A 23788-nucleotide genomic window follows, 5' to 3' on the forward strand; every position below is an offset into this window, starting at 1 on the left:
CGGCAAGGCCCGAAGCCCCGCCGCCTCCTTCTTCGCCGGACCCGGCTTTATGTCTGCGGCGCCGGGGCGCATGCGCAGACGCCATCTTCCCTCCTTCTCCTTTGCTTGCCCCCTCCCCCCGCCACCACCGCCACCGCCTCCTCTCGCCGACGGTCGCCCCTCCTCCTCCTCCTGCGCTCGGGCGCTGGTCCCTCCTCTCCCGTTGCCGCGAGAGACTGGGGGATACGGTGGAGCCGGAGAAGAGCACTAGTAACAACCACCACAGCCCCCTCCCCGCCCGCCGCCCTCCCTCGGCACCCACCCACTCACCCGCCCCGTTTGCCGACACCGACCAACCCCACCTCTCGTTCCTTTGAACGGCGTCGGCTGCAGTCGCTTGCACCAGCCCGTCTGGCCACCAACGCCGCCGAGAAAGGAGCCGCCGCTGCCTGCGGCCCCCTCCCGCCCGGGCCGCGGGAGCAGCAGGGTGAGGACGAGCCGGCTGAGGAGGAAGAGGACAGGAGCAGCTCGCACCCCTCTGCGCTAGCGCACATCCCGCCGCCCTCCGGGGAGGCTCGGGCGCCGGCCCCTTCCTCCCCGAGGACGTGTGCCGAGCCGAGGCGCCTGCCCTGAGGGAGGAAAATGCTCGGGCTCCATGGCTGCCAGTGATGGAGCGGTCCCTGGGCTCCCGCTGCCAGTGCCGCCGCCGCGCCCCGGCCGTGCTCCGCGAGGACCCGGCGTCTCTGCGCGCCCGCCCGCGCCTCGTTGCTGGGCTCACCGTACCGGGCGCCCCGCCGCCGCCCCGCTCCGAGCCTCGCCGCCCCGGCCCCAGCCGCGGCCAGCGTTTGCTCACGGAACAGCCGCCGCGAGCCCAGGGGGTTTGAAAGGGTCCGAGGGGCGTGGGGGGAGGGCCGGGCGGGGACAGCGGGGCCGGGAGGGGAGGTTTGAGCGACACTGAGCTCGGGGCTCGCCGGCGGCGGCGGCGCTGGGGGTGGCGAGGGGAAGGCGACACTCGCTCCGCGCTGCTTTCGTGCAGAGCGACCGGGAGGGTTTTGCAGCGGCCGCCGCCGCCGCCGCCGCGGCGGGAGGAGGGGTTGAGGTGGCTTTTGAGTTGTCGGGAGAAGGTGGGCATTTCTCGGTTTTCCCACCCCCTCCACTTGTCTCCCCCTTGCCTTGTCTTCCCCTCCCTCCTGCCCCGCACCCCACGTGAAGCGGAATATAAAGGGGGGTGTGAGACTAGAGGGGAAAGTGAATGGCGAAGGACTGAAGGGGTCCCCCCTTCGGGTCCCTGGCCGCCCTGTTCACCCTCGTTCATCCTCCCTTCCCGAAGCTCGCCCTCGAAGGCAGGAGCGGCCGGCGCCTTCGGCTGAGGAGGAGGAGAAGGAGGAACCGCGCCGGGCGGAGCGTCAGGTCCCGTTTTCCTCCCCGGCGTCTTGAATACAAAGATTACGGTGCAGAAGGAAATTGCACTCGCCTCCTCCGCCCCCCGGTACCCGACACAATGCACCAGCCGCCTGAGTCCACCGCCGCGGCGGCCGCGGCCGCTGCAGACATTAGTGCTAGGAAGATGGCGCACCCGGCAATGTTCCCTAGAAGGGGCAGCGGTAGTGGCAGCGCCTCTGCTCTCAATGCAGCAGGTACCGGCGTTGGTAGTAGTGCCACATCTTCCGAGGATTTTCCGCCTCCGTCGCTGCTCCAGCCGCCACCTCCTGCAGCATCTTCTACGTCGGGACCACAGCCTCCGCCTCCACAAAGCCTGAACCTCCTCTCTCAGGCTCAGCTGCAGGCACAGCCTCTTGCGCCAGGCGGAACTCAAATGAAAAAGAAAAGTGGCTTCCAGATAACTAGCGTTACCCCGGCTCAGATCTCCGCCAGCATCAGCTCTAACAACAGTATCGCAGAGGACACCGAGAGCTATGATGACCTGGATGAGTCTCACACGGAAGATCTGTCTTCTTCCGAGATCCTTGATGTGTCACTTTCCAGGGCTACTGACTTAGGGGAGCCTGAACGCAGCTCCTCAGAAGAGACTCTGAATAACTTCCAGGAAGCTGAGACACCTGGGGCAGTCTCTCCCAACCAGCCCCACCTTCCGCAGCCTCATTTGCCTCACCTTCCACAACAGAACGTTGTGATCAATGGGAATGCTCATCCACACCACCTCCATCACCACCATCACATCCATCATGGGCACCACCTACACCATGGGCACCACCATCCATCCCATGCTGGTGTGGCCAGTACATCCATTCCTGGAGGGCCACCCTCCAGTCCAGTATCCAGAAAACTCTCTGCAGCTGGAAGCTCTGACAGTGTTCTAGCAGCGGCCCCAACTTCTGCTGTATCATCGGGTGGCTCACCTGCATCTGTAATGACTAATATCCGTGCTCCAAGTACTACTGGCAGTATAGGTATAAGTTCTGTTACTGGCACTAATACAATGAGTAATGTCACCATTACTGCCGTGGGTAGTTTTAATCCTAGTGTGACAAGCAGCATACTTGGTAATGCTAATATAAATGCAAGCAATATTCCTAGTGCTGCTACTGTGAGTGTTGGGCCTGGAGTTAGCAGCAGTGTTAATGTGAATATCTTGAGTGGCACGGGCAATGGTACTATATCTTCCCCCGCTGTTGTTAACAGTGCCCCCAGTGCAGCTGCAGGGATGACTGCGGGGTCCCTTTCGGGTCAGCAGCAGCCACCAACAGTTAACACGTCAAGGTTCAGAGTTGTGAAGTTAGATTCTAGTTCTGAACCCTTTAAAAAAGGCAGATGGACTTGCACTGAGTTCTATGAAAAAGAAAATGCTGTACCTGCTGCAGAAGGTGTGGCGATAAATAAAGTGGTGGAAACTGTAAAACAGAACCCGACAGAAGTGACTTCGGAGAGGGAGAGCACTAGTGGGAGTTCAGTGAGCAGTAGTGTCAGCACACTGAGTCACTACACGGAGAGTGTGGGAAGCGGAGAGATGGGAGCCCCTACTGTGGTGGTGCAGCAGCAGCAGCAACCAGCTCTTCAAGGTATGGCTCTTCCCCAGATGGATTTCAGTAGCACTGGTCCCCAGAGTATTTCAGCAGTTAGCATTCCACAGAGTATTTCTCAGTCACAGATCACGCAAGTACAATTACAGTCTCAAGAACTGAGCTATCCTCAAAAGCAAGGTCTTCAGCCAGTACCTCTACAGGCCACTATCAGCGCTGCAACTGGTATCCAGCCGTCACCTGTTAGTGTGGTTGGTGTAACTTCAGCTTTAGGTCAGCAGCCTTCCATTTCCAGTCTGGCTCAACCCCAACTACCGTATTCTCAGACGGTTCCTCCAGTGCAAGCTCCCCTTCCAGGAGCACCACCCCAACAGTTACAGTATGGACAACAGCAGCCGACTGTCTCTACCCAGATGGTCCCAGGCCATGGTAAATCCGTGGCTCAGAATCCAGAGTATGTGCAGCAGCAGCCGATTCTTCAAACAGCAGTGTCCTCCGGACAGCCCAGTTCTGCAGGAGTGGGAGCAGGAGCGACAGTGATTCCTACGGCTCAGCCACAGAGTATCCAGCTGCCAGTGCAGCCCTCGGCAATCCAAGCACAACCTGCAGGGGCATCTGGCCAGCCTGTTGGCCAGGCTCAAACAGCAGTATCTGTTGTACCTACTGGCAGTCAAATTGCAAATATCGGTCAACAAGCAAACATACCTACTGCAGTGCAGCAGCCCTCTACCCAAGTCACACCTTCGGTTATTCAGCAAGGTGCTCCTCCATCTTCACAAATAGTTCCACCTGCTCAAACTGCGATTATTCATCAGGGAGTTCAAACTAGTGCGTCAAGCCTTCCTCAACAATTGGTCATTGCACCCCAGAGTACCTTGTTAACTGTGCCTCCCCAGCCACAAGGAGTAGAATCGGTAGCTCAAGTTGTCTCGCAGCCGTTGCCTGCAGTTAGTCCTTTGCCCTCTGCTAGTAGTATTTCTGTTACAAGTCAGGTTAGTTCAACTGGTCCTTCTGGAATGCCTTCTGCCCCAACAAACTTGGTTCCACCACAGAATATAGCACAAACCCCTGCCACTCAAAATGGTAATTTGGTTCAAAGTGTTAGTCAACCTCCCTTGATAGCCAGTAACATAAATCTGCCTTTGGCACAACAGATACCACTAAGTTCTACTCAGTTCACTGCACAATCATTAGCTCAGGCAATTGGAAGCCAAATTGAAGATGCCAGGCGCCCAGCGGAACCCTCCTTAGTTGGCTTACCTCAGACTATCAGTGGTGACAGTGGGGGAATGTCAGCAGTTTCAGATGGGAGTAGCAGCAGCCTAGCAGCCCCTGCTTCTCTTTTCCCGTTGAAGGTGCTACCGCTGACGACACCCCTGGTGGATGGCGAGGATGAGAGGTAAGATCATGCCATGTTTCTGCAGACATTCAACAAATTCAGAGTTAATTTATTTAGTAGCTGTATAGATGCACAAGATTTGTCGAAAGCATTACATATTTTTCCATTTTTGTATGTGAAAATGCATTTTTGTGGTAAGTTTCCTAGAGCAAGAGTGTTATGGAATGGTTTCAGAGTGGATAGCAAATGGGTGTAAGTAATATGTAAACTACTTGACAGTAGTTATTGAATATTAAGTATAGGTTTAGGGGCACCAAATGGCTTTTGTTATTTATAAAATGCTTTTTGAAAAGATTGAAAAGATTACTAACAAAATTTTTGCTAAGCCATATAACATTTAATCTATTCACTTGAATTACTAAATCCTTATGAGCATCTCTTGAGTGGGGGTTGTGGTTCCCACGGTTGTTTCTCCTTTGCTAGGTTGGGCAATCCTTTTCACTTCTACTGTGTTTGATCTTAGTCTGTGGAAGATAATGTTACGTGCTTTTCTTAGACATTGTAGGAAAGATGACCTAGTCTCGGTTTTATAGGTTGCCCTCACAGACTGTAATTAACCAACTTTTGTGTACTTATTTAATGGTCATTTTATTTGAACAGAACAGGAATGGGAATCTTAAAAAGTATGTTGGGGGGGGCAGGAGGGTAAACACTGTCAAAATAACCAAATTTATCTTTGATAGTAGTGTCCTGTACATTTTTTTTCTTTTGTATAGATCAAGGTGGTAGCCATTTTAAAGAGTAGGAAAAGTCTTGGAGGGTTGAATTTATAGACACATGAACATAAGACTTTGCTCCCCTGCTAATCTACTCCACCTGTTCCCTTCGTTGCCAAAAAAAAAAAAAAAGAAAAGAAAAGAATAAAAACATAGTCAAAATACATTATTAAGCCACTAGTGTTTTCTTACTTGAATTGGAAATAATGCTTTAAATACACTATTGATTCCAATTGTGTCTTTGAAGCTGACTGCAAAAGTGAAATCTCTAATGATTCTACATTGCTTTAAACTAAGTTGAATTTTAAAGGAATGTTCTTTTCACAGATTTGCTGGTCTGTGACTAACCTTGATCAAAATAGTATCATAGGAGTTAATGACAAAGGCTATTCATTTTAACTGTGGAACTCTGAATAAGCTCTAAAGATATTTAATTATTTTAGTATTAGTTGGAGATTTTTGTGATTGAACTTTCACCAAGCTAATTGGAAATTTATATTCTAAATGTGTACTTTTGGTTTTCACTTTGGAAAAATTGAGGGTATTCCAAAAGAATTACAGTTTTAGAAAAAGAACAAAGACCAAATGTTGCAGTGAGGTTTTCATGATAAACATTTTTAAGTTACTTTACAGATGTAAGGCAAAGGCATGGTTAATTGAAATAATTTAAAATCTTGTCTTTTAAGATTTTTGTAATTTTTCCAGTAATCATATAATTAAAACCTTGTTACCGAACCAAATGTAATCTGTATCTTGTGTACAAAACTGTCCTTAAAAGGTAGAGCTCTTTTAGGGAGGTAGTTTCCTTAATAGTCATTATAATCATCGATAAAAGTTTGTTTCATATGCTAATATTTATCTGTAATTGCTAATATTCATAATTTTAAAGAACTACCCCAAATATTAATGTTTTCTGAGTCTAAGAGGCATGATCGAGTGAAGCCCCTAAAAAAACAGGTATATTATGTGGATACTAAATTCAGAGAAATAAAAGACAGATGAAATGCACAAATGAAAACCACACATTTTGAATTGAAACCTGCCATGATTTTTGTTAATTACCATTTGTGGTCTCCTGACATGACTTTCTCCTTTTTCTCCCCTGGTGGTAGGGCATGATAGAGCTTTCCACAACTTGCTTTTCCAGGCAATTAAAGTCAGATGTTGCTACTTACAGTTAGGTTTTTTAATTGTAGGGATAGAGGCCCAATTTAAGATGTTTAGTACAAAATTAATTTTTCCATATAGGAACTGAGATGAAGATCATTTAGGGACAAATTATGTAGAAAGGTTTGGAATTTAAGGGACAAAAAGAGATACTGAGAAGTATGATCAAGTACTGGCATAAAGTAAGTTGAGTTGACGCTACCTGTTTCGAATTTACTACATTTTTGATCCTTTGTTAGTTAACATCAAAGTTGAGTCATCAAAACCAGAAAATTTTTGATTCAGAGGCATCCTTTAAATGCTAAAAAATTAAAATGTTTCACCCCTAAAATACCTATAAAGGTCAAAAAGGAACACATGCATATTATTTTCTTTACGGTGTTTTACTTTAAATTATTTCTTTTATCACTAAAGTTTGGAAAAAGAAAAATTTCATTTAAGTTTGCCTTTGGAAGGAAATTTGAGACTATCTACAAGAGAAAAGTGATAACGATTAAAAAAAATTCTTTGTACTTTTTCTTCCCATGATAGCTTCCATGTCACTTGCATTGTCTGGGGCTTGGTCACCAATTTCTGTCTCATGGGAGAAAGGGGTACATTATAATTTCAATATTATGACTTAAAAACCATGTTAACAGTGAAACTTTGGCGGTAAGACAAATGAAAGGTGGTTGTTCTTTAGTCTTCTTTTGAAATAATACTCTTAACACTTTAAAATTTAAAATGTTTATTAGACATGTGGAAAATGATTTCAGTTGATCACGGGGCAACACTAAAACTTAGAAACATGTATCAGGCATTAAGATTATGTATCTTTTTTTTTAAAGCTCCTTGAAAAAATCTTAATGTCTTATTTTAGCCTTTGATATGAAGTCACCTTTATAACACAGTGGAGGTGTAGGTATTCCACACTGGTCTGTAGTCTTTTGTGTTTTGCAACTATTAGTACAGCCTCTTGTGTGAAATTGGTCAAACTTCTGTTCATCCTTCAAGACTCCGTTCAGAAACGTTCCCTCTGAAGCAGTGTCTTCACCCAGGGAATGTTGCCTTAACACTTTTTAGTGCTCCTCTATTGAACGCCCTGCACACATTCAATTATAATTATGTTCCACATAAGACACTGAGTTCCTCAAGGACAAGAACTAAATATTTTTTGGACAAATTAATGAGCAGACCTTTCTCTTTTTTTCTGTCACAATTTACAATTTATATTATCCCTTGTCTTAAGCACAGCTGTTAGAGATACAGGATCATATAAGTTATGCAATAAATTGAAGAGAAAAGAACAAAAAGACTTTTTGTACCTCTTTCACCTCATCATTATTTGAGGTGAATTGATATCTATTTTTTAAATACAGTGCATGTTATATAGCAGGCCCTCAAATATTTATTAAAGAGGAATGAAAGTTTTCTTATCTATGAAATAGGAGTAATACTCATTTTGCCTACTTCTGAGGATGGCAACATTAGATAAAATAAAAGTACTAAATTGTACATTTTAATTTTATTTAGGTTGTACCTCCACAACTTAGAGTCAAATAATTTACATGGTTATCAAAACAAACAAAAGCTTCCTGCCCCCTTCCTTTCCGTGTTTCCATTCCCCAAAGCAGTCACTTTTATCTCTTTCAGATGATTGTTATGTTTACCTCCTAGTTGTAAACAACATGCTTGTATTGTTACTCCATATGTAACATGGCTAGATGGTTAGGAGCATAGATTCTGGAATAGGACTATTTAGGTTTGAACCTAGTTGTATGTAACATTGGGCTACTTAACCTCTCTATGCCTCATGTTGCTCATTTCAATAAATGGGGATAGCAGTACCTACCTCAGGGTTGTTATAGGAAATGAATTTGGAAAGCCCTTAGAACTGTGTCTAACTCACATGCCCTACATAGTGTGTGTTAAATAAAATACTTTGTGCTTGTGTTTTGGCTTTTTGAACTTCTGGATAGAAAATGAAAATTTAACTTTATCACCTACTCAGCTGATCCCCCTTCCTCCAAGTACCCTTTCCTCTGAATAGCTATGGTTACATCATTGTTGATCATTTAGTATTCTTATAAAATATCACTCTTCATGTCCTGTACAATGTACTGCCCTTGCCTACCTCCTTCCACCCCATCCCAGCTATCTAGTACATGTAATGTACTAGAATATATAGTATATAGATTTCTATATACTACTTAGGATAAGTTTTCTGTTTCTTCCAAATTCTGTTTCCCCCATTTTTGTATGCCTTTCTACCCATTTTTGCTTTGCCTTTTGTGATAGAGCCTTTCCTCAGAGGTCTGGTAATTCTTGGTCATCTGCTTGCACTTTAGGAGACTAAAGAGCTTATCTAGTCTCAGTGTGACTTATTGACTGTTTTACCATAGGGTGATCTGGCTGAAGTTCAATGTCTCTGCCCCACCCGGGGTTAGTTTTTTCTGTAATTATCACTAATTCAACATTGCATCAAATGTCTCTTGAGATGTTCAGACATATCAGGTGTTATCAATTTTATCTTCCTTAGGCAGTCTCTTATATTCCTCTGACCTCCATTTTGGACCTAATTGTGTTCTAGACCTTGGTACACATCCATTATTGTGGGATTCCCTTCACTTTCTCCTGTGGTTGGATTTCATTTTGCAGTGATCCTTGTCATGTTCATTCTTGGCTTACTTGATGTTTTAAAATGGTTTTAGGGGTGTCTGGCTGGCTCAGTCAGTAGAGCATGAGATTCTTGATTTCAGAGTCATGAGTTTGAGCCCCACATTGGGATAGAGATTACTTAAAAAAAAAAAAAAATTTTTTTTTTTTAAGGAGTGCCTGACTGGTTTAGTTGGTAGAGCACACAACTCTTGATCTCAGGATTATGAGTTTGAGCCCCATGTTGGGTGCAGAGATTCCATAAAGCTAAAATCTTTAAAAGAAAAAATGATTTGTTTACCCTGACACTTAAGGTGGTTTGGTTAGGTAAAGAATACTACATTGTAAAATTGTATTATTTTATAATTTTGCTCCATTGCTTTCTAACTTCCATATTCCTTTTGAGAAGTCTGAAGCCATTCTGATTTCTTATATATTGTATGTGACCTGTATATTTATGTTTTGTTTTTCCTTTTTTTCTGACTTGTTTACCCTTCTCTCTCTTGCCCTCTCTCATTCTTTAATTCTCTGAAAGCGTTTAAGGTTGAATCTGTTTTCAGTGTTCCAGTGTTGAAATTTTACAGTGATGGTTCCTTGGGTAGGTTTCTTTTTACCCTCAGTGTTGCTGAGTACTTGGTATGCCCTTTTAGTCTGGAAACATCTTTTAATTCTGGGACTTTTTCTTGAATGAGGTCTTGATTATTTCTTTCCATTTCCTGTTGTTTTTTTTTTTTTTTTCCTTAAATTCCTTATTAGGATAATGGACCTTTTTGACTTCTGATTTTCTTGTATTTTCTTTCCTATTTTCTATCTCATTTTCTTTTTTGCTCTACTTCTATTAAATTTTCTATATTACCATATATTTAATTTCCCAAAGCCTTTGCTTTTTGTTTTTTTGCCTTTGCCCCTTTTAAATCGTATCTTGTTCTAATAACAATTGTACTTTCTCATAGCTGTCTGAATATATAAATGTTACTTTTTTTTTTATTTAAAGATTTCTTCTCCCTGTGTGACCTTTGTCCTCCTGGTTTGTTTTTTAGTTTGTATTTGTTTTGGTCTTTATCTGTCATGTTCTATAGCCTTTCCTTAGTTGGTGGTTGTGTGTGAGTAGGGGAGTAAAATGCTAATTAGAAATCCTCAGTGAGACTTGTTAGCTTTACTTTATGGTAACCAGGCTGGGCTGTGTGGTTGGAGCACTTTTGATGTCAGTATCTTCATGCCTTTCCTCTGAGCTGGTTAGATGTCCTGTAGAAGGCTCTTTCTTGCCTGGAGGTGCAGGTTGTGGGGGATGTAGGAGGGGAGTTGGGTAAAAGGTCTTGGTAGAATCTCAGCTTCCCTATATATATTTATTTCTTCAATCACCCTGTTTTCAGTATGTTTTCTTGCCTACAGCTGTACCTGATTTTTTGAAACTTGGAATATTTTGTTTTATATTTTCCAGACAACATATTTTCAGTTTTTTTGTTGGGATTGGTGAGGGGGCAGTTGGGATCAGTGGGGCTGGTTACTTGTTAAACAGACTTTTAAACAGTCTTCCTTATTTTAGCTCCCTCTCTCCCCCATATCCCACTTCGGATGTACGTGGTACTGCCAATTGCTGAGTCTTTTGGGGATTTTACAGTTTAAATTGGGTTTGTTCTTGGCTTTCTCCACTGTTTGCTAAAGATTTGATTTTCGAGTGTTTGCTAAGTCATTTGTCACTCAACCATCTGCTTTCCAGCTTCCAAATTTTTGTTGCTATTGTCTTTTTACCCGTTCTGTCATTTTTTATGGGCTTATGTCTTTATATCTTAAAAATTCATTTTTTTTGGAATTTTAGTGGTGTTTTTAGAAAAGGAGTATAAAATAGATGTGTTTACTATCATTATGCACCTGTCTTAACTGTAGAATACTGCACAATTAAATGTAAAAAATGATACTAATTTTAATAAAGTCATTGCTTCAAGATTTGATCTATAAGAGTATATAAATTTTAAGAGTCGAATTGCTTGGCTTATATCCAGTAGAAATAAGAATAGTATATAACGCAGTATTTCACTTCACAGAAGTGATTAGAAATGTTAGGATAAGCTTCAGTTAATATTTATTAACATGTTAAGCCAATTCAACAGCCTTATGAGTTAAGTTTTTTCTGTTTTACTGGTGAATAAACTGAAGCTTACTTAGTTTATTAGAGAGGTGGAATTGTCTCAGGTTACATACATAATACTAAAACAGCTAATAATAAAAATAATTTTTCTAATTAAAAATCTTCTGGTATTTCTAATAAAGCCAACAAGATGCCCATAAATATATCAGAGTGGCTGAAAACCTGAAAATAGGCAGGCTTCTTTGATTTGTGTATTACTACCAGTAACAGAATTACCGTAGAACATACCGACGTTTACCTATAAGCCCTTGGTGAGAAAAAAGGTGTTTAAAGTCATCACACTGGTGTGCCTGGCATGCAAGACATTCAAGTGTTAAATGAATTAATTTTAGTATGTTTTTTTTGAAAATCGTATGAAAGTTATCTTTTCAGGAAAACCATTTTAATTTCCTAATAATTTAAATTCAGTCTTTGTAGAACTGCAAAACAAGTAGATTTTGTTTCTTGTATAGGAAGTTGAATTTAAAAATTTGAAACTATGCAAAGCATGACCCGTTGTGCTGCAATATTAGAAGCATGCTGCAATGTTAGAGCTCTGCTGGTTGGTTTTTGCTGCGTCACCATGGTGTTAGCATTGAATATGTCATGGTAAGAGTATGCTTTCATGGCTCATTAAAAGAAATTACATGAGGGGAAAACAGTTTAAAGCATGTTTACATTATTTTAAAGAGCTTTATGTAATTAGTTTTAGAATCTAGGTTGACTTTTTTTTCTAGTCTCACATATATTTACGTGTCCTTCCTTCCACTCTTTCTTCTTCACCAGTTTGACCTGGAAATCATAACTTGGATTTTCAGTGTCATTGGGCCTAGATGAGCCTTGTTTTTCCTTTCTTGAAACATTCTCCTTTGCTTTCAGCGATCCCCTGGTACAGTTTCTTCCCACCTTTCTGGCCACTTTTTTTCAGTCTCTTTCAGATTCACCTATTCTCTCAGATTCAGTGTTGGAGTTCTTTTGAATTTCTGAGTCCTCTTCACACTTACTGCCTTTTCCCTGAGTAATCATCTGCTGTATGGCTTTAATACCGCCTGTATGCTATCCGTTTCTGAATGCGCACCACTAGCCCACACTTCTCATTGCATGTTAGAATGATCCAGTTATCTGCCTTCATAAAACAGCTCTGCATGTATTCTCATAGGCCTCTCAACAGATCATAAACTTCTCTTTCTTCATTACCTAACTTCTCAAATTTCTTTCTGCTCTGTCATCTTCATTTTAATAATTATTTCTTTTTTGCTTGTTGTAAATTTTTATTTAAATTCTAGTTAATATATAGTGTAATAATGGTTTCTGCAGTAGAATTTAGTGATTCATCACTTATGTACAACACCCAGTGCTCATCTCAACAAGTGCTCTCCTTAATGCCATCACCCATCTAGCCCATCCCCGCACCTAACACCCCTCCAGCAACCCTCAGTTCTCTATTGTTAAGAATATAATTATTACTTCTTACTAATTCTTCACTTTAGAAACTTGAGAGCCATTCTTGATAGCTCCCTTTCCCTCACCCTCTACATCCTTACCATAACCTTTAAAATATATCCTGAATTTATCCCCTTCCCCCACCATTGCCACAACTCTTGTCTAAGATAACAAGATAATATATTTACCTCTTCAAGTACTGCAGTAGCTTACTCACTAGCCTCTTGCATACATTCTTGGGTTTGTCTAATATTATATCTTGTAGTCAGAATGATATTCTTAAAATAGAAATCTGTTCAGATCACTCACTTACCCAACACCCTTTAAAGCCTTCCCATTTCTTTGAAAGTAATTACTTTTTGCTTTTGCTTCTTGCCAGCATATTTTGCCACTTTCCCCCTGACTTTCAGTTTCCTTCTTTCAGTTCCTCAAGTTGCCATCCATTCTTACTCTTCCTCTAGGGTTAGGCACACACTGTTCCTTCAACCTGAACATCCCCTGTGTCACCTTCCCTCCATTCTTTCTTAAAGTTTAACTGTCACTTTTTTATACAAATTTTTATTTTATTTCTAGTACAAGTAACATGCAGTGTTAGTTTCAGGTATACAATATAGTGATTTAGCAATTCTGTGTGTTACTCAGTGCTCATCATAGTAAGTGTACTGTCACTTTTTGATAGGCCTTTTCTGACATAACAATCTAAACTCAGGTTCTTTGTAAGTACTCTTTAATAGTACCTTGATTATTTATAGTGTTTATTACAGTTTAATGATTTTCTGTGCATATGTGATTATGTGATGATTTTAAGCTTCATGGACAGAGATGTTTGATTTGCTATTATATATCCAAAGTATATTTCAGTGCTTAACAGGTGGATGCTTAGTAAAAATTTGCTTAATGAATAAATGAAACAAATTGGCATAAAAGAAGGACAACTTTTTAAAAACACTGTTATGGTATATTTGAAAGGTAAATATGTTCTGTATGGATGATCATGTGACACCATTGTTTCCTCCTTGAATAGAGATGAATCAGAATTAATTGATTACTTTTTGCTGTGTTTTGAGCCAAAAAGGCAATGCTTAGTTATTGCTTTAAACAAGCATTTTGTTTTATGTTTATGCTTATTTTGTATTTACTTTTGTTTATGCCAGTAAAAGTTTTCCAACTGGAATAAGACCAAGAAAAACTGATTTACTTCAAAGTTAGACTATCAGTATTCTTTATCCACTTTTGACTGGTTCATCTACTCAGCGTATAATGATTCTTAAATGGTATCCAAGTATTGTGTTGGAAGCCCTTTGGTGCAGTTTCAGCTGTTGAAAATATAAACATTGAACTTATAAAAATGTCATCTGTTTGTATTAAGAACATTTTAAAAAAATTAAACAGGTTAGTAAGTAGTAAGTTAATTACTCGTTTAAAGTTCCTAACTGATCTATATTACTTACAGTCATTACGGTTACTTATTATTGAACAGGTAAGTAATGGATTATGTAAAAGGAGATGAGAAAGGTTTGACAGTGATCAGAATTAGCAATAAATTAATTGATTATGTATGGGTATTAAATGGGAGTAAAACAGCATTAAGAGATGAGGTCTTTACTTTTAAGACTGGGGTAATTAGAAACAGAAGGGAAGATGTGGAATGCGATGTTGTAGTGCAATGATCAGCAGGTGTTGACTGGGGAGAAGATTAACTGTGGTTAGATCATGGTGTGGATCTACCGTGGTATGGGTGGTATTGTCCTTCCTCTTCCATGCAGCCGTAGAGTAAAGGGTTACTATGAACTTCACATAGTTAAGATAGATGTGATAGCATCTTATTTTTCCAGGTCTCCTAGATTATTTTTGTAATATTAACTCACCACTCTGGTTGGGGAACTTACAATACCGTGGGTACATGTCTGAGTATTCCTTTTTTGAGTAAGTTCTAGTTGGATTGATTATAAAACTGCTGATTGTGATGAGACTTCATTCCCTGCCAGCTCATCTACTTACCTAATTTCTTTGGTTATTAGGCTTTCTTAGTGTGCATTCACGTGGTAATAACCAGCATATTAACTAGTTAGGAATGCTTTGAAGGTATAAGCTTACAATTTAAATAATCTAGCACTAAATTTTTGCTGTGATATGGCTGTGATACATTTCTGCTGGTGATGGTATTAAAACCTTACTCTTGTATGATTTTGGGGGTGAGTCTTTTTAACAAAGTACTTTGAAATAGATTATATCCCCTTGAGTCCTAGCAGTCTTAAAGTTGATAGGATGCTTTTGTTCAGTTTTCACAGAGGAAGAAGCTGAGTCTCTGATTCATTTATTTAGTTGTTGATTAAATACTGAGTTACTACTACGTATTCTGTACTGGTTTTAGCTTGTTCATAGATTGTAACAATTTAGTAGTAAGAGTAGTGGTAATAGTTGTAGGAGAGTTGGAAATTACAGTACTTACGTGCAACACTGTTTTAAGCGCTTGACGTAAATCAACTTATTTAATTCTCAGAACAGTCTTATTGGTTGTAAGTACCATTATTATCCCCATTTTGCAGGTGAAGAAACTGAGGCATAGGATAATTATGGAACTTATTCAGGGTCACATAGCTAGTAAGTGGGAGCTGGGATTTAAATCCAGGCAGTCTGGTTTCCTTCCAGAGTTTGTGCTTTTCACAACCTTTGTGCTCTGTTGGCCTCTGTAGCATGTGATCAGAATGGAGCTGTTCTGACCCTTGTTTTCTCAGTCAGCTTTCATGTATTGGAGGGCATTGGCAACTGCAGATATTTCTTATCTTGTTCAGTCCTCAGAAACTCTTATCTTGATCTTGGAAGTGTGAGCGGGGATGCTCCTCTTGTTCTTGCACTCAAGAATATAACCTCCATGAGAACAAAGACTTTACCCACTGCATGTGATAGTGCCTGGTTCATGGTTATGTTTTGAAATATTTGTTGAATAAGTGAGTTGACATGTGCAGAGCCCCTCCCCCACCAAACATCCAGGATAGGGATATCATTACTGCCAAATATTCTGCCATCCTATTACCATTATATGCATGGCCATTCTGATATACAGGAGCAAGTTTCAGTTCTTCGCAGATATATTACTTTGCCTGTTATATTAGATTCTCTATGCTTCCCCTTCACCAACCTATCAAATGATAGGTTACTCAATACCAATTTATTGAGTAAGTACTAGATGTAAATTATTCCATAGTAATGGTGTTGACAAGATGTAATCAAACATGGTTCTTATCCTCAGAGAGTGTATATGACATATACATGGAGAAATTATATGACAACATAAGAGCTAAAGAACATTTTTAAATGACATGAAATATGAAATCAACAAATCAGAAATTTGGAGCTGGAAATCTTGTGATCTTGTTCAACTCTTGGTTTATAGATGGAAGAACAAGTTCAGAGAGGCTAAGTGAATTCTCAGATGGTGCTACAAAATGTTTCTTAGACTAACTGGAACTCTAGTCTTGAAAATGACATAGGAAATTGCATTCAAAGTTTACAGGTGGGATAGAATTGACCTTTGGTGGGTGAAGGTTGTAGAGTTATTTGAGTGGACTTTTTGAAAGCTTTGGGTTGAAGGAGAACGTTTCAGGCAAGAGAGTATTAATAAAAAGGGAAAGAAATAAGAAAAACATTCAGGACATCGGTAATGTAACAGTTGGCCTTAAAAGAAGTAACTGAAGATTAAATTGGGGAGTGATCTGGCCCTCAACACTTGTTGACTAAATCACCTTCAATTTATGCTAATTTATATTAGTATAAAAGAAATCTGTAATTTGGATTGTAGTGGGGTACACTTGGAAGCAGAAAAGGCCGGGCCAGTGAGGAAATTATGTTTTTTTTCTGTTATTTGTTAATGCATGAAGGAAATACATTAGAAGAATAGTGATTTTCAATATAAAATGATTCAGTACAGAAGTCCTTTGGTTAGCAGATTTCTCAGTTTATAAAAATACTGTATTCACTTTCCTAGCCTGTGTTCCCTCAAAACAATGTATTTCTCTTCTCGTGTTTTCTTTTGAAAAACAAACAGACAAAAATAGCATAATTTCCCAGAAAGGCTATTATCTATAGCTGTAGTTTTAAAGGTCTGAAGGATAAGTGGTTATAACCTTCAGGTAGGATGTTTGGCAATTTAATGTTTTCATAGGGTTCATCTGTGTCTAATCCAAAGCAGATGTGTCCCAAATATACTTAGTAGTGAAAAATCCAAGTGAATGTGGACTTATATTTTAGGATTGGTTCTTAACACATTAGTGATCATAGAGACTTTTGCCTGCTTTCTTTTCATATATTCAATTGCCAGTCTCTTCCAGGCAGTGGAAAGAAGAGGAATTATTTCTTCCTATCCCTCTGAGCACTCCTATGTCTCCACAAAAAGGGAAATGGCATATGCAGTTATTTGAAATGTTAAAAGCCTTAGTGCTGTCATTGACACTAAATGTGAGTAATTTGATTATTTTACTGACATTTAAAGTGCCATCAAACTAACTTATTCCTTTATATGTTGGTACCTTTTTTCACTTCACTTGCCTTTTTAAATTTTGAGAATCATGTTCATATATGTGTGGATATACGTATAAAGGAATAAATTTTAAAAGGACATTTTGAAATTCTTAGATTACAAAATATCCTATGTATTTGAAAGGATATAATTTAATAAGTGTTTACACAGCACTGTTTCTATCCTTAAGGAGAGCATATTCATTCAAGAATAAGTATATGTTTATACATACATATATGTGTACACACACACATGTACATGAAAGAAAAAGATAATAGGTAACAGGCTCCATATATTAGTCTCCTACTAATTTTGGTCCTTTGCTTCAGTTTTTTCACCTATTTATAATGTATTTTATTTTGTAGTATTTATATCTACCTTTGTAGGTTGCTTGAAGCATTTTAGGGAATGACTTGGGATAGAAGTTCAATAAATGGGAAAAGTATGGCAAGGGTAGGATATATGTTATGAGAGATATGAATAAAACAGTATTGGGAATCAAAGTAAAAATCACATGCCTTTTAAGAGGTGACATTTGAGACAAGTTTGATAGCTACGAGGATTAGTAGGTTATTTTAGTAGAGAAAACTACACCAAAAAGGCTCAAATTATAGGGAATATTTATGGAAAAGAGCATAGGAAATTGCCTAAGTTGGTAGGCAATGGTGTCTGTATACAAGAATATAGAAAATGAAAGCTACCTTTGAAAAGCCTTAAAGGCAGAACTGAGAAGTCTGTATTTAATTGGTCATGGAGTGGAGGGCCCCTTTTAGTTTTTGTGCTATGTAGTGGCCTAGTCCCAGTGATGGGTTTTAGGGAATTGCTGACTTTACTCGGGATGTCTAGTTGTTTCCTTCCCTAATGGGGTATCAGGAGCTCAGTAATTCCTTTTTCTGTCACTGGTGGAAACCGAGGTATATTGTCTTTGTAGTTGCAATCTGAGATAATGGTTTGAATCAGTGACCTTGGCCTCATTAGAAGCGCTAAGGAGGTAAGGACCCAGTCCACACATGGTAACAGTCCACTCACTAATCCAGAGGTTGAACACTGGTAACTTAATCCTTTGGACTAAAGACTTCCAAATTGGTTGAAATTGCTGTCAAAAAATAAAGCAATGTAGGTGCCCCATCTCCCAGGAGGGGTGGGCTATTTTTGCATAGCAGATTTGGTCCTTTTTTATACTATTTTTTTTATTAAAGTCTTACTGTTTGCTAGCTTTATCATCTTAAAGCGGATGAGGGAGGAAGGGGAAAGAAAAGAAATGGGATTCTAAGGCAGGTAAGGTGACATTGGGAAAGTAGCAGCTTATAGCCTGATAGCAAAGTAGGAGTTAGAAATTTAAGAATACCCCAAAGAAACATATAGTATTGAATGTTCACCAGTTGAAAGTAGGATTATGAATTAGGTAACAACCCACTTACATCATAAGGAAGTTTTTGTTTATGCTTAATATGAAGTTTATTTTCTTGGTTGTGTTTTTTAGGCAGTGTTGTATTTTCAGCGATGACAAGGATTCTCTTTCTGTTCAGGAAATACTCATGCTTTAAAAATTACTTCTTAAAGGTGATAGGCAATGAAAGTGATATTATTAGCAAATTTATTTTAGAAAAAATCCTGCTTTATAAGTTCCTTTTTTTGCTGGATTTTGTTCAGGTGTACTGCTTTGGGTGCAAGGTGGTGAGGTGAATTGAGAAAATACTGGTTTTGGCAGTGCTGTCCACTGTTCAGGTGCTGATAAGCCGTCAAATGTCTGAGTTTTTCCTTTTCTTCCTCTTTTTAGACTTTATCACTGTAGTTTGTCTTAACTTCCCTTTCAGAGTTCAGCTTGGAGCCATGCCTTCTGTTCGTTGATGCTCCTCCATGTTGTTGTAGAATCTTGGAATAAAGGATCTGACTCCTAAACTGTTCTTCAGCTAAATTGGGGATCTACCAAACATTATTTACTAGTTATTCTCTGAAATGACAGCAGAATTTGTAAGTTTGTACAACTGGTTGTATTTTATTATTAGCTTTACCTGTTTTCCTAGGAAGGAAGGGTGGACCCAGAATGAGGAGATAAGTGCAAATTAGATAGCTTAATGTTTCCTGTCTTCATTCTTGAATCCCATGATAATTAACCATGATACTGAACCCCAATCCTTTTAGGAACAAGTATGTTTAATGCTTACTGAAGGAACATAATAATTGAATTGTCAGCCTCTTTAGCTCTTTTTTTTTGGTAAATTTATATAAGATTGATGGTAAATTTGCAGGGGTCTTAAGGATTGTATGACAGATGATTCTAAAATTTCTTTTTCTTTTACTGTATTATTGGCTGATGTATTATTTAAGTAAAATATTATCAAGTTAAGTAACTTGGTCGCATAACTACTAAATGATGGAGCAAGTATTCCATTAGGTGATTTGATTCCAAAGCTTGTACTCTTAACCATTCTGGAGATTGCCCTGGCCCACTGATATGCAGCAAGAGGTGATAGCTGACAACCATAAAAAGTGGTCCTTAGCCTATGAGGATGGAGACATTTGGCCCCATAGACTTCATTATAGAGTTGTACAGTGACTGATGTTCCTAATGATGATCCTTTCAATCTTAATTTAGTTATTGCTTTCTCTTAATCTTATTTTCTCCTAACTAACTCTCTTAATTTTGAAAACATTTTCTAATCCAAATGATTAAATTTTCCAAAATTTTGCTGAAGAATAAACTTCAAATTTGGAAAATTAGTTTAATTGGAATCCAATTTTTAAGACTAAGTGAGTATACAGATAGTTTTATGACATGAACCTTTCAGTAAGTAGATTAGTAGCCTTGCATTGGTCTCATTTAGTGAGCTTTTACTATAAGCTGTTGATACTTAGGATATATATTTTAATGCTTAACATGATCCAATTACATTAAGATAATTTTTAAAGTATAAAACTCACTTTAATTAGTTGAATTATAATGGTACATTTTATGACTCAGATCTTTAATTTTGAATGGTGATAGCTTATATTCATCTTGTGCTTATTATTGGAACAAGAAAATGTTTTGAAATATGTGAATGCTTTTGTATTAAGTTGAAAAACAGGATTTACTTTGGCTTTTTGCTTATTATCTTAGAAGAGCTTATTATTTTTTTTATGAGATAATTGCATTAAGTGTTCTTTTAATTTAAAGTTTTTAATTTAAAGCTTTTACAATAGAGGGGTGCCTGCGTGGCTCAGTCAGTTAAGCGTCCAACTTCGGCTCGGGTCATGATCTCACGGTTTGTGAGTTCGAGCCCTGTGTCAGGCTCTGCTGATAGCACAGAGCCTGGAGCCCACTTTGAATTCTGTGTCTCCCTCTCTTGCTGCCCCTCCCCTGCTCACGCTTTGTCTCTCTCTCAGAAATAAACAAACGTTATAAAAATTTTTTAAAGTTTTTACCGTAGAACTGCTTTCCTTCATTTTCATCATATTTTTCCTGATTTATTAACATTGGAACTATAGAAAGAAGCAATTGGAATTTTTTAAAAATTGTAGTTAACAGTAAAGATCTTAAAGGATATAATTATTTAATAGTAATATAAATATTAATCATTTTTTCCATAATTTGACTTCCCACTAATATGACTTTCACATCATGTACAAGTTGATTGCATTTCTAGGCATTTTATTTATTGATATACTTTGAAAGCCTAAATTTGCCATTCTCCCCAATCCGTGTAGGCGATCACCTTGAAGGGAGAATGTTTTAAAAGTGGGATTGCCTTTTATGAAATGGAAACCCACTTTGGGTTTTTTCTTGTATTTAAAGATTTAGTTCCTTTTCTAGCTGTACTCACATTTTTATTAGCTCATGAGGATCTACCAGTAGCTTGTTAAATTTGCTTATTAAGAAACAAGTCCAATATGCAAAAACAAACGCTTTTAACGAGTAGACACGTTGGCCTAACAAAACCCAAATTGTGCTGTATTTGAGGTTATAAATATGTGACCTGAATGCTGTAAATGCCATTTAGTGGTCTGAGTTAGAGACTCAACATGTGAATAGGGGAGAAGAAACAAATAGAAAGGTATAGAAGACCTTTAAAAGGGATGGAAGGGAAAGAGGAGGATCTGGTGATAATTGATAATTTAATAGAGAATTTTGTTGCCTACATCTGTAAATCTAGCTATATAAAATATTTTAGAAAAACACCCAAGCTAGTTTAAGCAGTTGTCTGTTAGCCTGTGAGGCTTTTTATAGTACTAATCTTTCCTGGTATTGTGATGATTTATTTACTTAAGAAATACTTGAATGCTTGTTATGTATGCTAGCACAGAACAAAAGTACTAAGGATAAAAAGAAAAATCATGGTTTTGGTCTTCAAGAGTTTTGTCTAGTACTCTGAAAAAGCATCATAAGATCTTGGTATACCTTCTGAATTATTCAAATTGAGTTATATATGCTTAGTTTCTGTATATGGTGTGCATGACAGCTTTTTAATTCAAATTGATTAATTTAGGCTATGGATTAACAAAGAGCACAGAGCACAATGAGGTAGAGTTAATGAGCATTAGCTTTGGCATCAGATCTGATGTCTAATCTTGTTTATGCTACCTCTTCATTGTATGGCCTTTGTAAATATAAATGTAAGCCCCAAGTTTCTTACCTGTGAAGTGGGGGTAATAGCTACCCTTGAACTGTTGTTGGGAGGATTAAAGGAGATAAAGGCTGTAATGCATACCTAGCTCAGTTCTTAGTAGTTTTTGTAAATGGTAGCTGCTTTTATTACTGTGCAAATAAGAATGATTCCTTTCATAAGCACTGTAAATTAAAATTAAAAGCTTGCTTACATATTCAGTCTTTCTACATACCATAGCCTTCTGAACCAGTGATTCTGCACCTTTGTGACATTTTTGGTATAGCCTTTCTCCCCTAGGTCTCTGTAAGAGAAATAATTCCTATAGGAAAACAGTGACTACTCTCAATCCTCCTAAGAATGGTATATATCTGGTATTAGCATTCTAGATGCGTATGAGAAAAGGGAATTTATTACTTATAATAGAGGCACCAGGGATTAAGTCTTCTGAATCCTAGACTGCTGGGACTATATCGTATCTAAGTATTTGAGAAGTGCTTTGAAATTCTTGAATTTACAGAAACAAAGTTGTTACAAAGCACATCTTCCTTTCTTTCTTTATGGGGGTGGGGGTTACTTGCAAGGACTATAGTGTCTTGTAGCAGTTTGTTAATATTTCCAAACTAGAACTATTACCCTAATCAAGTGATTCTTAAACTTTTTCATTGTAAAGATTATTTTATTTTATTTTATTTTTTTTTAATTTTTTTTTTTTCAACGTTTATTTATTTTTGGGACAGAGAGAGACAGAGCATGAACGGGGGAGGGGCAGAGAGAGAGGGAGACACAGAGTCGGAAACAGGCTCCAGGCTCTGAGCCATCAGCCCAGAGCCTGACGCGGGGCTCGAACTCACGGACCGCGAGATCGTGACCTGGCTGAAGTCGGACGCTTAACCGACTGCGCCACCCAGGCGCCCCGTAAAGATTATTTTAGATGGGCATAGTGCCTTGAATACCATCCGTTCCCTACTCAATCCCATATGGGACTGAAGACTGTCTCCTTAGAATGGATGGAATTAATGTTTGCTTTTAATAAGATAATGAGTTCAGTACCTGGTTTTTAGGTTTCAAAGATTCATTGAACTGGATTTTTAAATCTAGTATAAAAGTTTCAAAAGTAGTGTTTTTGGAATACCAGTTCTTTAAGCCAAAAAAAAACCCCCCCAAAACAAAAACACAATTCTTAGAACCCAGGAATTTTGGGGAATGCTTTTTGTTATATATATCTTGGAGGTTGACATTGCGTTTTAATGTATTAAAGACCAAGAAATTCTACAGAAGAGAGACAATTTTGTTTATTGACTACCAACCTTAGCAACCTTTTTGATCATCTGACATTTATTAATGTCCTGTAGAACTTGTGATCCTTGTAACATACTTTGGGAAATGTTAATCCCCTTCAATTTATATACAAAAAAATGTTCTGCATCATATAGTTAAGTAATGGTGGCAGACTCCAACTGGATCCCATCTCTACAACTACCCCTAACCGTTCCTTTTCTGCTATATCACCCTATTTTTCATAAGTATTTGATTTATATTAGAAATAAAAGTAAAATTGTTGTCATGTGAGTATATATACCAAGTGAACCATCTGGCAGAAGTTTCAGAACATATTTTGAGAACTACAGCACTGACATATTTGCAGCCTCATTTAATTGGCCCCATCATTATAAATGGTTTGCAGACCTTAGGAATAGATTTCACATGAGTTAGTATATTCTTGGGGGAAATCTGTAAATAGGATAGAAAGTATTACCATGTTAACTCTGTAAACATTCAGAGATAGGGAAGCTGATCAGTTTGTTCTATGCTTTGATTACCATTAATGTAGAACATTTTACTAACATTGTATGTCTTCTGTTTTAGAGTTAAGCTTGATGTTGCTAACAAAGTGTAGGAGCCAACTAAATGTTATCATCTCTCATTCATCCATTTCCTATGTTGCACCTATTTGAGAAATGGATTAAGAGTATCAAAAGGGATGTCCCATTCTGAGGAGAAAAATTGAAGTCTTTTGGGGACTAAAAGATTTATTAAATGGGTGAAAAGAATGATTCTTGGAGATGTTTCTGATGATACATTGGTTGATTAAGGAAGGAATTTTTGGTTCTTTTGGGAATGTCTTTGAAAGTAGACCACTGTAAAACTGCAGAAAGAATTTTTAAAACTACTAGCTGCATTTGACAGTTTCAGAAGATCTGAAGGAGGACTGTAAAGAGATTTTTTTTCTACT

At 38.8% G+C, this 23788-nt stretch overlaps 1 protein-coding gene across 4 annotated transcripts in view; it reads left to right on the top strand.

Moving 5' to 3' along the window:
* Positions 1–536: 536 nt before the first annotated feature.
* TSC22D1 (TSC22 domain family member 1) overlaps positions 537–23788 on the top strand; it is a 134339-nt gene continuing 111087 nt past the window's right edge. For 3 of the 4 annotated variants that reach the window (XM_047080059.1, XM_047080070.1, XM_047080078.1), the window contains exon 1: positions 926–4359. In XM_047080059.1, the coding sequence (XP_046936015.1) occupies positions 1481–4359 (2879 nt within the window). In that variant the 5' untranslated portion in view covers positions 926–1480. Of the gene's footprint in view, positions 868–925; positions 4360–23788 lie in introns of those variants that run through there. The other variant, XM_047080050.1, reaches the window with a different exon arrangement.

The sequence above is a fragment of the Lynx rufus genome, unplaced genomic scaffold (genome assembly GCF_022079265.1).
Source record: "Lynx rufus isolate CCGP_SWC_20201006 ecotype Redwood Valley unplaced genomic scaffold, mLynRuf1.p SCAF_1, whole genome shotgun sequence".
In the NCBI taxonomy this organism is placed as follows: domain Eukaryota; kingdom Metazoa; phylum Chordata; class Mammalia; order Carnivora; family Felidae; genus Lynx; species Lynx rufus.